The sequence below is a fragment of the Melitaea cinxia genome, chromosome 7 (genome assembly GCF_905220565.1).
Source record: "Melitaea cinxia chromosome 7, ilMelCinx1.1, whole genome shotgun sequence".
Lineage (NCBI taxonomy): Eukaryota > Metazoa > Arthropoda > Insecta > Lepidoptera > Nymphalidae > Melitaea > Melitaea cinxia.
In genome coordinates this window covers 9,336,920-9,351,839 of record NC_059400.1, presented here as the reverse complement: position 1 = coordinate 9,351,839, position 14,920 = coordinate 9,336,920, and the positions used below count along the sequence as shown (strand labels likewise).

The following is a 14,920-nucleotide window of genomic DNA, read 5'->3' as shown; positions in this document are numbered from 1 at the left end:
CAAAACCCATCCGCATACATAATTGCTTTGACCTACATCAGCTACAACATGATCTTCAAATAAACTTTCGTTAATAATTATTTCTTCGCCTTTGGGAACATCAGAATTACAATTTATATTTTTATCTTTTAAAAAAAAATCTAAATTTTGTAAGTATGCATTTGCATCTTCCTCACAATTGGATTTCAATGAATGGGGTGAATTGTAATTATTAATTAACAATGCTTTATAAGCGTCTTCAAACGAAATACTATTTGGTGCATTATTTCTCACCCCATAACTTCTGATGTTCCCAAAAAAATTTTCTATTGGGTCTTGGTTGAAATGTCTAGTTAGCACAGCGTCAAATGAATACTTTCTAGAAAGAACTGTCCATAATGCTTCCATGCCCTCAATTGTTTTTATAAAGTTCTTTACGGATGGAACTGTTGTGTCTACAAATCCATTTTTAGTTTTTTTTACAAATTTAACAGTTTTTAAAACATTTTTAGCTTGTAACCAGAGCTGATGGTGAGGTGAATTCCTTCTGATAGGACCTTTGTATATTTTGCCATTAGGGATATGAAAGGTACTCGAGTTCATGGAGTCAAATAAATTATCCAACAGAATAACGATGTCTATCATTTGGCGACATTCTATAGATAGGTCACCCCGCCCTGTCAAATGTTCTGTAGCCACAGCAACACTATGGCTAAATGTTTGTACTGCTGTTTTTACTCGCATTTTGCTCATTTTTTCTGGATTCACGTGATGCTTAGTAATTTTTTGCAGAAGTCGCAGTTCTCCATATGATTTATCAGCAGCATAAAGCATTTCCAAATACTCCCATTTCATTATTTTTTCCTCATTATTAATTTTGTATTTCAAATTTTTAGTTATTAGATTATTTCTTATTCCCTTTATTAGGTGGGGAACGTCATACAAAGGTATCAAGCTTTGTTTATTTATTTGTATGACATCATGGCGCCACTCTTTACCTTTTTTGAAATAAATTTTTTTTGTATCATTTATTAAGCTTGTAATTGCGCTTACATTAACAGTGCTTTGGTCGCACACAGTGTTCAAAATAATAAGTCCTGTATCCTGAACATTTCGAATGACTATTTTAATGATTTTTTTTAGTTCATAAGTGTTTAAGCTATTCGTAAAATAGTATGCTACTGGCTGTTTGAAGTTTTCTTTTATACCTTTAATCATAAATACAAGGACATGATTGGCAAACTTTTTTCCTTCCTCATCAAAACCTTGCAATACATCCTTTTGTGTATTATAATGAATTTGTGGTGTTATTGCCATTTCATCAAAAATTAATGAACATAAACAATCAGAGATGTCTTTATCAGCAACAGTTTTCTTAATTTTTTCAAATAATATGGTATTGATACCAGATTTAATTTTTATTTTTGCCAACAAGCGTTTCATGGCTTTTGCTGATGGCAAAGTAAAGAATTTGGATAAAACATTATAACATTTGGGACTTTTTTTGTACATTGATAAGCACAGTATTTTTTCATCAGTAGTATAACGTCTACCTTTTGGTTTTTTGGACGTTTGATACACTTGCATCTGTGTAAAAAGTTTGGCAGGCCTTGTCATGTCCTTGGTAAATTTGTAGAACAAAGGATTTTTGGACAGCTTCACAGCATTATTTAATCTTGCTTTAAGATTTGTCCCTTTTTTTCGCAGTCTTGAAATTTCAGATCGCAAACTACAAATTTTATTATCTGTTGAAGATTTTACACCTTTTTTCGTACCTGTAAACAGAAAAACAACAATTAGTCGTACTATCATTGTTGAATGAAAGGAAAGTTTATATTTATAAAATTTTTATATGACCCACATTTAGGCATGGGTTTCTTTTCACAATGAAGGGGATATAGCCCATGAGGGTTGGCAGACTTTGACATGTCTATATAGTAGATATAGAAAAAAATGGTAATTTCTTAGACAACCTAGTATCTAAGTCACCGCATTCAACCTTTCATTGCATTTACTAGTTGACAATAATTATATTACCAATAAGTATTTCTAAAAATGTTAAGTCACGATGAACTTCATCAATAGTATTATAATTACATTTTATGGATAATTTAACATTGTCCTTTACGTTTCTATTATTTTTATATGTAAAATATGTTATGGATTAGTCATATTTACGTTTTTCAGATGGTTTATCATATGTGATACAGTAATCATGCTCCAGCATGGCAGCTTCAGCCTCATAACAGGTTGCATTGACTGAAATGAAAGAATATTCTTATCAGTAATGACATTATTTAATGTTAAAATTATTACTCCTTTCAGAATAGTTTTTAAAACATAGATACTTAAAAATATATATTCTACAGGTACTAATAGTTGCCCACAGCTTCATTACAATAATTTATGATCTCATTTATGGCTCACCTTAAGTGAGTTTCCGACAGACTCACATAAGCCTTAAACCCACCTTAAACCTTTTATAGATTTTATAGATTGAAGCTTCTATATAACATTAGACCCTATATCAGCGAGAGACTAAGACTAACCTTGTGCGAGTCACTCATACTATCTAAGTTAAACTATTGTGATACCGTCTATGGTCCATGCTTGCTTGTTAGAACTTCAAAACTCATACAGCGAGTGCAAAATGCTTGTGCACGGTATTGCTTTGGTCTGTCCTCGCGAGCTCATGTCACACCTGTATTAAATAATAGGAACATACTGAACATGGAGTCTCGCCGGAGGATGCACTTGTCTACAATGATGTTCGACGTACTGAGCACTGGCACACCGCAATATCTATTTGGCAAATTGGCGTGGACTAAGGTGCATGGAGGGTACCCCAGGCGTGCTTGTACTAGTGTTTTCGAGACGCCGGCGCACAGAACTGCTGCCTTTCGTGGATCGTTCAGGTTTGCGGCCTCCCGGTGCTGGAACGATTTACCGCCCCCAATGCGCGATCTAAAATCCAGAGTCACATTTAAACGTCTTATAAAGATACAGTTATTAACTTGGCAAAAAACCTAACTTACCTACGGGTCTACGCGACTTGCCGGGGCGGACTTTGTCTCGGTTTCCGGGGGGTTTGCACTCCTTGACTGGTCCCTACTACGCTCTATAACCACTGCCACGTCATGACATATAATTCTATTGTCCACGTCACGACCACGTTGCAAAAATACAACAATTTTTTGTACAAAATATGTCGTCGTAACTCTTATTTTATGACAGTGACGTGACATTTTCTCGCGTTAGCGGGTTGTCGCTCTGGACGTGTGCGTTTTTGGTGACAGCCTTGACAGAAGCTTGCACTCCGTATACGTTTTCTTATTTATGTATTTATTTATTTATTTATTTTATTTATTTAATGTTATTATTTATTTTATGTATTACATATATATCTCTTTAATTATTTACTATAAGTATATTATTGACATTGACTTTGACTGTTAAATATGAGTGAGCATCTTTTGTGTGAGTCTAGTCAGGCTGTATGACTGTTATATTATTATATATTTCTTTTCTTTTTTTCTGGAATATTTTTATTGTTACTTCTGTTATTTTTTTCTCATTATTAAGTTTTTTTCTTTTTTTTTTTTACGTGTCTATCTTTCGTTGATTTTTATTTTATATTCTCTTTTTATTAAGCACATTATGTTCTTGTGGCGTTTGGCGTCTGAAGTCGCCGATGCAGGCTCTGACGGAAGAGCAGCGCCTTAGCAGTAACAATTTGCTGCTAAGCAATGCTGAGGCAGAGACCTGGTTGGCCTTCTAACTTAAATGTATTATTAAAATTTTAAATGATAATGGCCAATAAAGAACTTTTCTTTCTTTCTTTCTTTCAAACCAGTCCTGTCACATAATACTTTTATAAGGTACGTCTACTAACTATTAACTACCGCTGCCTAATTTTAAGATTGTAATAAATAGTAAATATTTATAATAGTAAATAATGCTACATATTTTAAAGAACCGAGAACCAGAATATTCTTTACACTAAATATATATATAAAAACAAATAAGTATACATTTTTAACAAAAATTACCTGTGAAAGAAGTTGAAGGCCCAGTAGATAAGCTTTCAGAAACAGAGCTTATATTTGTTTCTTGCTGTGCAATAGCAAGAATCCTACCTGAAAAACAATAACATTTATAAATGCAGGTTTTATTCTGTTGTATCATAATGGTATTCATTAATGTACAAACATACAGCAATACTTTTTTTTAATTTATGGCACCATCTAGACATATATTTCTTCTAATACATACACAGAGGCAATAAAAAATCTAACTTACTAGGTAAATGTAAAGATGGAACTGCTAATGCATTTAACCGATGATTACGATTTCGGTCTTTATTTGTAAAATGAATGTCACAAAGTTTCCTCTTTCTATAATCTTCATAATCATGACGTGTTTCCAATTTTCCACCAACAATAGTTACCCATGCCCTAAACCGCTTAGGATATTTGGCCGGATCCGGGAAAACATGGAGTGGAGCACCTGAAATTGAAATTTACATTTATATTAGAAGTTGTTTATTTACTGATACTGGTAAATAGGGAAGATATCTAAAAAGAAAGTTAGATATGACCCCATGATTTCGTTTCAACTTACCAGAAGGTTCACATCCTAATTCACAACGTCTCGGCATCTTGATATAATCCTAGCACAAAACAACACAAGAGAATATTATAGCGTCCTTTTCGCAAAACAAACACGTTCTTTTATTAATGTCTTTTGAAACTTAAAATATTATACCGGCCACTCTGTTAGTACAGGCAGCGAATTGGAATCTTGAATCGGGGCGAAGTCCTAGTAGTTTTACGGAGGAATACGAAACTCAACTCAACGTAAAAACTAGTATTCACAACCAAAAAGCCACAAAATTGAACGAGCACAAATAACCACGATTACACGCAATGAGTTCTCGCCATTTTGTAAAAATTAAATTCATAGGCAAGTTAATCTACTCTTTGATTATTAACGGCTAAGATTTGATTTTGATTTAAATTATTATCTGTATTTATTAACTGTTTTTATTATCTGTTCACATTTTATCGGAATCATTAAACAGATGGCACCACTATATATGAAAATGAAGGTTACTATGCAAGTGTCCACCCCCTGGGCTTATTTAAAATAATGATTTCATATATGAAATTTAGTTTTCTTGTCAATTGATATTTTTTTTTTTTTGGGATTTTATGACCTGGTATCTACAACCTTTAGGTCAACTCTTATTATTCATATACGTAATAATACGTCTATGAGCACATTTCATTAAATTGTTTTAATTGTATTCTTAATGTATTTGTAGATGTGCTTGTAAGTATGTTCGTCTTGTAATAATTGTTTTAATGGCGGCGGGCGGGACAATAAATCACACTTATTTTCAACATCACTAAGTTCACTGGCCAACACTAGTCTGTCAATCAAAAATTTTTGACAATCGAAAATAATGTGTTCCACAGTTCCATCACTTGAATTACAATGTGGACAGGCTTTATTCGCAATAATGCCGAGTCGAGCAAGGTGTGACGGTGCAGTATTATGACCAAAACGTAGTCTATTTATGATAGTAATAAAGTCTCTAGTAGCATCTTGCATACGATGATACCAAGGTCTTGCAGGTAAACTTTCTTGTATGCTCCCATACCATTTTCCTTTCGTATCTTGATCTTTCTTCCACATTTCTAACCACAACTTTTGAGTATTCTGGTCAATACATTGCAAGTAATCGGACATAGGAACATTCATTGCATTTCTAACGTCAACAGCATTAACTCCTTCATATGCAGTTTTATCAGCCATTTCATTGCCAGAGATACCTTTGTGGGAAGGCACCCATAGAAAGAAAATTTGAATATTTTTATTATGGTATTGGTGAATTATTTGTTTAATGAAATAAAGTATATAATTAGACTTGTATTTAACTGTGAGGGTACTTAAAGCTGTTATCAAACTCAAGGAATCAGAAATTATTAAAAAATATTTAATGTTATTGATTTCGCGAATACGCATTAATGCCTGATACACTGCATATGCCTCTGCCGTAAATATAGAGCAGGGTTCATGCAGAATAAAACTTGAAGAAAATTTTGCTTGTGGATCATATAGAGCAGCATGTACATAATCACTTGCTTTGCTCCCATCAGTGTAGATAACATAGTACATTGTATTTTCCTCCAAAAATTTAAGCATTTCCGAATTATTGTTTATTGTCTGTTGAACTATATTAATTGGATGTGAAATACATTGATAAGAGAAAGAGTAACATGGCCATGGAAACTGTTTTCTAATTTTAGAAAACCTATTGTCTATTTCCAGAAGTATATCGGACAGTGTTGGAGAATTACCACATAATAGACCTTGTGCTGTTATTAATGGTCTTCTTGGTGTTCTATCTATATAAGGTACAATTTTATTTATTACTTGAGTATTGTTTGATGCTATTAGTTTGAGACAGTATCTTTCAGCAAGTAATATTCGCCTCAAAATCAAAGGCATCACTTTTGTCTCAACTTCCATGGCCCTTATGGGAGTTGAGCACATAGCACCAGATATTATTCTTAAAGCCTTATTCTGCAATATGTCTAATTTATTTACATGAGAACTATTCATATAAGCGAGTGAGCTATAATCTAAGTGACTTCTAACAATACTTTTATACAATATTGACAATATTTTAGGGTCTGCACCCCATGTTACGCCACAAAGTGATCTGATAACATTTAGTCCTGTGTGAGCATTTTTGGATACATATTTAATATGTTCTTCAAAAGTTAGTTTTGGGTCCAGTATTATTCCTAAAGACTTCTTTGAAGTGACTCTATTTATAATTTCATTATTGTAAATAACATTCGAATTTGAGGTTTCATTGCCAAAAAACATAACACTACTTTTAGAGGGGTTAATTTTTAAATGTAAACGATCATTATAATATTGTAATAGTTGAAATAAGGATTTGTTCATATTATCTATTGCAATCTCTAAGTTGTAATTACTGCTATATAATACAATGTCATCAGCAAATTGTAAAATATTTACATTCTTATTATTTACATATTTACAAATTTCACTTGTGTATATATTGTATAGTAGTGGAGATAGCGTGGCACCCTGCATTGTGCCTTTTGAGGCACATTTGGGTCCATATAAAATATTGTTATGCCTAGCATAGATTGTTCTGTTGTTCAAAAAATTAAAAATCCACTTACATAAGTGCCCGGGCACACCCAACCTAGACATTATTTGAACTAGTATACCAGGATCAACACTATCAAAAGCACTTTGAACATCTAGGAATACGCAAACAGTGTTTAATTTTCTATGTTTTGCATTTTTCAGGTCAGAGATTAAAGAGGTGAAACTGTCTGCACTACTACGCCCTCTACGGAAGCCATATTGTATATGTGGAATGAAACACTTGGATTCAACATACCAGTCAAGACGGACTTTCACCATATTTTCGAATATTTTACCAAGACAGGATGACAAGGAAATTGGTCTATAAGAACTAGCAAACTCAGGAGATTTGTCGGGCTTAAGTATTGGGATAACACACTGCGTTTTCCATGACTGTGGAATCGATTTATTACACCAAAGCAAATTGAGGATGCTAAGAAACAACTTTTGGGCAGATACATCTAACTTTTTAATTACTATGTAAGGATAATCATCTAAGCCAGGAGTTGTATTTCGTCTAGAGTGCACGCTTGTTAAAAATTCAGACCATGAAAATGGATCCAGTAAAAATTTAGAATTTGGGTTGTGATTGTTGATTTCAAAAAGAACGTTCAGTTGATCTACCTCAATTAAGTTGCTATTATCTGATAATTTATCCAAGAGTGGAGATATAAACTCATTTGTATATGATTTATTCTTAGGTCTTATGCCTTTAAACATTTTTAATAAATTCCAAATTTTACTTATGTGAGTATTTCTATTAAAAGTGTTACATAAATTATTCCATCCAATTTTTTTCTGTTCTGAAATTGTTCTCTTTTTCTGGGCATCTTTTCTTTTGTAATTAATATAATTTTCAATAGTAGGCTCTTTTCTATATAGTTTTAGTGCATTATATGAAGCAATAACACTTTGTTCACATATACTATTCCACCAGGGAGATGGTGGCCTGCTTATGAAAGTGTTTGTTTTAGTGAGCTTTGGAATTGACATTTCTTTAAGAGTATCTAAATGAAGACAGAAATTATTATAGGTTGAAATAGGATCATGTGATTGAAGTATGAGATCATTAAACATTGTTTTGGAAAGAGCTGTGTATGTTGCCCAGTCAGCTTTTTTATATATGAACCTATCTACAGGGGAATTGAGATGATATTTATCTACATGTAATAAAATCTCTGTTATTGTTGGATAATGGTAACTTCCCATTGTATCATCATGTACAGACCATTCACATAGTGGTGCGAGACTGCCACTGATGAAGCTTACATCAATGGCAGAAGAAGTTTGTCTAGGGCGATTTATAGTTGTAGGTCTACCATCATTTAAAATACACAAATCTAAGTCATCAATTAAATTAAATAACTCCTGACCTCTACCTTTCGTTGACTGACAACCAAATGCAATATGATGAGCATTAAAGTCACCACTCATAAATATGGGTTTTGGTAGATCATTAATAATGTAACGGAGTCTATTAATTCGTATACGCCCACTTGAAGGTGGACAGTATACACAGAGAATTGTTAAACTACTATGTCCTGTTGATACAGATACAGCAACTGTTTGAATGTCTTCATAAAATCTGGTATTTAATATATTATACTTAAGGTATGGTTTTATCAGTATTGCAACTCCATTATGTGAATTGTTTGAATTTTTGTTGTAAATATTATACCCTGGTATTTTAAAATTATTATCTTTTAACCATGTCTCATTAAGAAGGCAAATATCAATATTTTGTTGTTTTAAAAATTGTATCAATAAAGGTTTTTTACTATTTGCACTTTGAATGTTATACTGCGCAATACGTAACTTGGATTGTGTAGAACTAGGCCCTACACAATCCATTATGTTAAGTTTTTTAATAATGCATCTTTAATAGTTTTAAAATTAGTAGGTATACTGTCATCTTTATTGGCTAATTCCACCAACGTCTGCACTAGGGCCATAAGTACATCGTTGTTGGAAATTATTTGACTTTTAAGGTCTTTAGAATGGACTGTTTTAACTTTATTTACATCTTGTACAGACTTATTTGCAGAGATATTTACAGACTTATTTACAATAACATTACTTTTTACAGGTTGTGATTTTGGTGATGGGAGTGGAGGGAAATCTGTTTCATTTGCGTTGACTTGTTTTGTAAAGGCAACACTTGCATAAGATATGTTGTTTTTCTTTTCGATAATCTTCTTTGTTTTAATAGGACATAATCTAGATATCGCAAGATGAGGTCCACTGCAATTTATGCAGCTGATTTCTGTTGGTTTATCACATTCCTTATACAAGTGCTCACCTCCGCAAATACTACATCTTTGTTTACCGTTACAAATCTTTGCTGAATGATTAAATTTAAAACACTTATAACACTGTAGTAATGGTGGAATGTATTCGAAAACTCTGTACGAGAATAGATCATATTGTACATTATTAGGCAGTACATTAGATAAAAAGGTTATGCTTACAGTCTGCAATGGAATGCGCTCTTGTCCTACTTTCTTTGAAAACCTTCTTATTGCCACTATTTCATAAATTGAAGAAAGTCTTGTGTAAAGTTCTTTGTTAGATATATTCGCTGGAACGAATCTAATGATGCCAGTTTTTTCAATTTGAGCTGCCGGTATGAACGCCTTCATGTTATATTTTGTGAGGAAAGTAGTGTTATTAATAAAGTTATTGGCCGTATTATATTGCTTAAAAATAACTGCTATTTTATTTGCATTCACCCTCTGAATACCCGTCACACCTTTTACATCCATTGCGAAAATATGATTTAAGTATATAGGGCTCTTGTTACCCAATCTATCGTCATTTGTGGATTCTACATATACTTTAAAATCTGTGTTTAGTGAGTTTTCCGGATACAGTCTTTTGTAATTCGGTTTGTAGTACGGTAAATACGCATCTCGCTCATCACCGCAGCCAGATGGTCCAGAGCCTCCTCCTTCATCCGTAGGCCGTGGCCGTTTTTTTGAGGCGGGCGGGTGAGACCCGCCCCCCTCGTTTACCTCCATTGCTATTGTGCTTTTCAGCAGCTAATAGCAATATTTTAAATACACTTTAGCTATAAAAAAAAATCACTTATCAGAAAAATTTTAAAATTAAATTTTAAAGTCAACCGCGCTTTTTCAAGGTTCCCGCCCTGTCAATTGATATGACACGTGACATAGATAAGAAATAGTCAAAAAAAATACATAGGTATTTAAATTGAACGTTTTCATATACATTTAGGATTCATTTTACTACAACCTATGACTACAACTAAAGATAAATAATTAAATAAATACTAATTAGGTTATAATTTTGACATTTTACAATAGGGATGAGCCGATGAGGTAGAGTATAATCAATTAATCATAAATATACCGATTTTTCTCGATTGGTTTGGGCGCTAGAATAAGTTTCACTTTAGTAAATATTTGCGTTTTTTATTAATAACCAACGTCAATTTGAAATTATTATATTCCTGAGCTGTGATACTTTCTTTAAAACATTGTCGGATTATTAAGCAAATGGTTTCAATGTAATATGAATATAATAATCTAGTCATAAGGTCAACAATATTTTTTTTATGTCTGTTTATATTGTAATAACACTGTAAAATTGAAAAAAATCAATTTTTCATAAAAAAATTATTATTTCAAGTCAAATAAATAGATTTTAGATTATAAAAAAATTTACAATTTGAAAAGAATCATACATTTGATCGACATATACAATTAAATAAAATTGAAGTTTCTGTTTGTAATATTAAAATAACCGCTTTATACTAAATGCATATGGATGTATACACGGTACTTATACCAAAATAACATTTTTACAATTTTTGTCTGTCTATCTGTCTGTCTGTTTGTTCCGGCTAATCTCTGAAACGGCTGAACCAATTTTGACGATTTTTTTTACTTTCACTAGCAGATAGCTGATATTGTAAGGAGTGACTTAGCTTACTTTTATTTTAGAAATTTATTTATTTTATAACTCTGCGAAATGAACAATAACTTTTTTGTTAAATTTCACGCAGAGGAAGTCGCGGGCACAGTAACTATTAAAAATATATATTAACATCTTAAATACATTGAAGCGTCAACATGAATAAAGAAGCTATACAAAAGTTAAGATATATTTTAACCGTATCTGCGACAGATTATTCACTGCAATTGATATTTCACCTATGCATAGTAGAGATCTAAAAACTTTCTTATCATAGGCTGAAATGATGACGATGACACATTATAGCGATCGTTACTCATATTAGGGAATATATCTACTAACCCAAATTAGAGCAGTGTGGTGGATTAAGCTCTAATCCATCTTCTACACGAGGCAAAAGGCCTATTAATTAATTTAATAAGCCTGTGATATCCTTAAGCCTTTAATAAGGTCTATTATTAAAGGCTTAAGGTTATCACAGGCTGAAGCGTAAGCGGCAATAATAATAGCTCGAATTCTTCGGAATTTTAATATAATTTTATTTTTATTTATTATTCTAACAGCCTTAGTTAGCCTTAGCCTTTAATATTAAGAGTAATCAAATAAAATAAAAGTAAACACGTTTACAAGAAAACATCGTAATATTTCAGCAAGAAAATGTTATGTATGCACAGACTATACTTTCATATCTTATACATACACACTCGGTCATCTATTCCCATGGTAAGCAACATAATGCTTATTTTACAGGTAACAGCCGACTGTTAACTGATAACTATATTTCTTTTATAAATATACCTAGAAATAATACATATATAATTATATTATTAGGAGAAACAAACTTACCTATTTAAAAAAAAGACACAAAACCGAACACCTGACTTCTATTTATTACTAAATAACCGACTCAAGAAAGGTTACTCAATTCGACCGTATATATATATATATATATTTTTATGTATGTTTGGGGATAACTTTGTCGTTTATGAACCGATTTTGATAATTCTTGTTTTGTTGGAAAGTTGATATCCTAAGTATGGTACCATGATAAGGAAACCAGGACCTGATGATCAGATCCCGGAGAAATAGAGGGAAACCCTCGAAAATCCGCAAAACTTTTTAGAGGGTGTAACGATTTTGATGATTTTTAATTTAATCGAAAGCCGATGTTTATCAACTTTTGGAGTAATCTTTGATAATGCCTATTTAGTTGACTATTTTTGCATTTAGCTACGTTGTATTACTTGTCGATGTAATTGAAGTCGGTTTTGTTTTCGTTTGCCAGCAAACACAATTATTTTTACAAATACAACAATTATCACAAATTTAACCTTAACCACTAACTTAATCAGAAATAATGACTAAAAATTACAATTTAAATAAAAATTAAATTAAAAGTTTTGAAAAAAAAAAACTAGCATCTAAGTATGTGCGAGTATTAATAATTCAAAAAAAAATCACGTTGAAAAAACATCGACCGTAACTCACCTTTCATACAGAAAAAAAATTGAAATCGCTTCATCCGTTGGCGAGCTACAGCGCCACAGACAGACGGACAGACAGACACGTCAAACTTATAACACCCCTCTTTTTGCGTCGGGGGTTAATTAACCAACCAAACAACCGTTAATTTGAATATAAAAATGGTAAACGCGCTCGTCATGGAACAACGACCTATCGTTCCGAAAGCCGAGAAGCAAAAGAGCTCAACGGGTAGGGACTATTTTTAGTAACGCTGTTGCATGACGTCACGAAACGTATTAAAATAATCGAGATTATAGTGATAATATATTAATAATAATAATAATAACCGCGAGGTGTGCAGCCTCAGGGCCTACTTTGAAACGAGACGGGACAGCGCTTTGCATGGTGACGTTTCAATGTGTGACAAAGGACTAACCCCCCTAGCCTTGGCCAAAGAGAACTGGCAGAAACCGGTCGTACTGAGCACCTCTGACCGGGAAACCGTATGGATGGAGAAGGAACTGCATGGACGGTTCTACAAGGCGCTTCACGCACCACACGTGGACAGTAAGGCCTCCGTGCACTGGCTGCGATTCGGCGACCTCTTTGGGGAAACCGAAGGTTTTGTCTGTGCAATACAAGATCAAGTGGTCAAGACGAACAACTACCGAAAGCACGTCCTGAAGGATGGCACTCCCGACTTCTGTCGAGCCTGTCGTCATCCCGGTGAGTCACTCAGGCATGTGCTTTCGGGTTGTTCCGCGCTTGCTAATACTGAGTACTTGCACAGACACAACCAAGTGGCCAAGATTCTCCACCAAGAGCTTGCTCTTATGTACGGTCTCCTGGAACAGAGGATGCCGTATTACCAATACTCACCGGTGCCAGTACTCGAACGCGACGGAGTCCGGCTCTACTGGGATCTGCCTATCGCCACAGACAGGACGATACTGGCGAACAAGCCTGATATCGTGGTGATGGACAGGGCACGGTCGAGGGTATTTTTAGTGGACATCACCGTCCCGCATGACGAGAACCTCGTGAAAGCCGAGACTGAGAAAAAACGTAAATATCTGGATCTGGCGCACGAGATTGTCGACATGTGGGGTGTGGGGTCTGCTGAAATAATCCCTATCGTAATATCTGCCAACGGTTTGATCCCGGTTAGCCTCGCTCACCATCTGAGGCAACTGGGGATCCGGGACGGTTCGCTCGCAGCCAGGATGCAGAAGGCGGTGTTACTTGACTCGGCTAGGATTGTCCGCCGATTTCTCAGCCTACAGCCCTAACCCCCGGCCGTTTGATCTCCCTGCCGGGGCGTATTCCTCCACCCGCTTATATTTGTATAGTATAAGTCAATTTACTATATTATTTATATAAGTAGTTATTATAATATATGTATCTATTATGTATTGGGCGGGCGGAGTGACATTCAGTGAAATAATAATAATAATAATAATAAATTTATTTGTAAAAACACACTGCATCGGGTCAAAATGATATAAAAAGAAAACACATTGTACATAATTTACAACAAGGACAAGGAAATACAAAGAGGATGCAAACGTACAACAAAATAAAATATAGATACAATATAAACTTATCGATTAAAAGTATTTAACTAAGACGTTTTTTATATAAGTTCGCAGCATGCCTCACAAAAAGGTGTGACCTCAGTTTAAGTTAGGACTGTTAGTCCTAACACTGGTTTTCAGGACCACCCTAAGTTTTGTAATTAATTTTCATTTTGGCGGCATTCTGTTAGAAATATACATACACATGGATACATACATAGAAATCTATGGATTATATAAAATATTGCAAAACAATACATACTAATAAAGGAAAAGACTGCGATATGGACAACACAAAAAAGTACCCTGCATAATACGTTTATTCGATCTATTACATAATTATATTGAATAAATTGAAATAATAATAACATAATAAAAATATACTCATAAACCTACTTGCTTATTATATAAACACATAATTATAAATGGATACATATAGGATTTATTAGGTTATATAGAAATTCTGGCACCACAAAGAAAACGCTTCCAGAATAAAATACTTATTATAGAAATGAGATAGATACTTAAATAAACAGTATACTCGCATAAACATTTAAAAAAAAGAGAGAAAAAAAAAATTAATTAAAAATTCACAGCTACAGAGGAAAAAAAACGAATCTTTCTTTTTTACTTCTAATTAATACTTTTTATATATTATCGGTTATTTTCTAATCGATTTTTATAGACCTTATTGGGTCTCGATAGATAGCGCACAAAAACGTAACGAGGTCATTCGTTCAGTAGATTTTACTCCTCATAATTTTCATACCAGGGGCCTT

General features: G+C 33.4%; 1 protein-coding gene and 1 long non-coding RNA gene across 2 annotated transcripts; both read right to left on the bottom strand.

The window, feature by feature from the left end:
- Positions 1–2,562: 2,562 nt before the first annotated feature.
- Positions 2,563–3,186, bottom strand: LOC123655330. Its single transcript, XR_006743381.1, has 3 exons — positions 3,015–3,186; positions 2,759–2,943; positions 2,563–2,680 (listed from the first exon to the last, which is right to left on the bottom strand). It is a non-coding gene; the product is annotated as an uncharacterized LOC123655330 (long non-coding RNA).
- A 512-nt stretch (positions 3,187–3,698) lies between these two features.
- On the bottom strand, positions 3,699–4,675 carry LOC123655164. Its single transcript, XM_045590999.1, has 4 exons — positions 4,600–4,675; positions 4,279–4,485; positions 4,029–4,115; positions 3,699–3,757 (listed from the first exon to the last, which is right to left on the bottom strand). Exons 1-4 carry the CDS (start codon positions 4,634–4,636, stop codon positions 3,699–3,701), a joined length of 390 nt encoding a protein of 129 aa, XP_045446955.1. The 5' UTR covers positions 4,637–4,675.
- Positions 4,676–14,920: the final 10,245 nt, after the last annotated feature.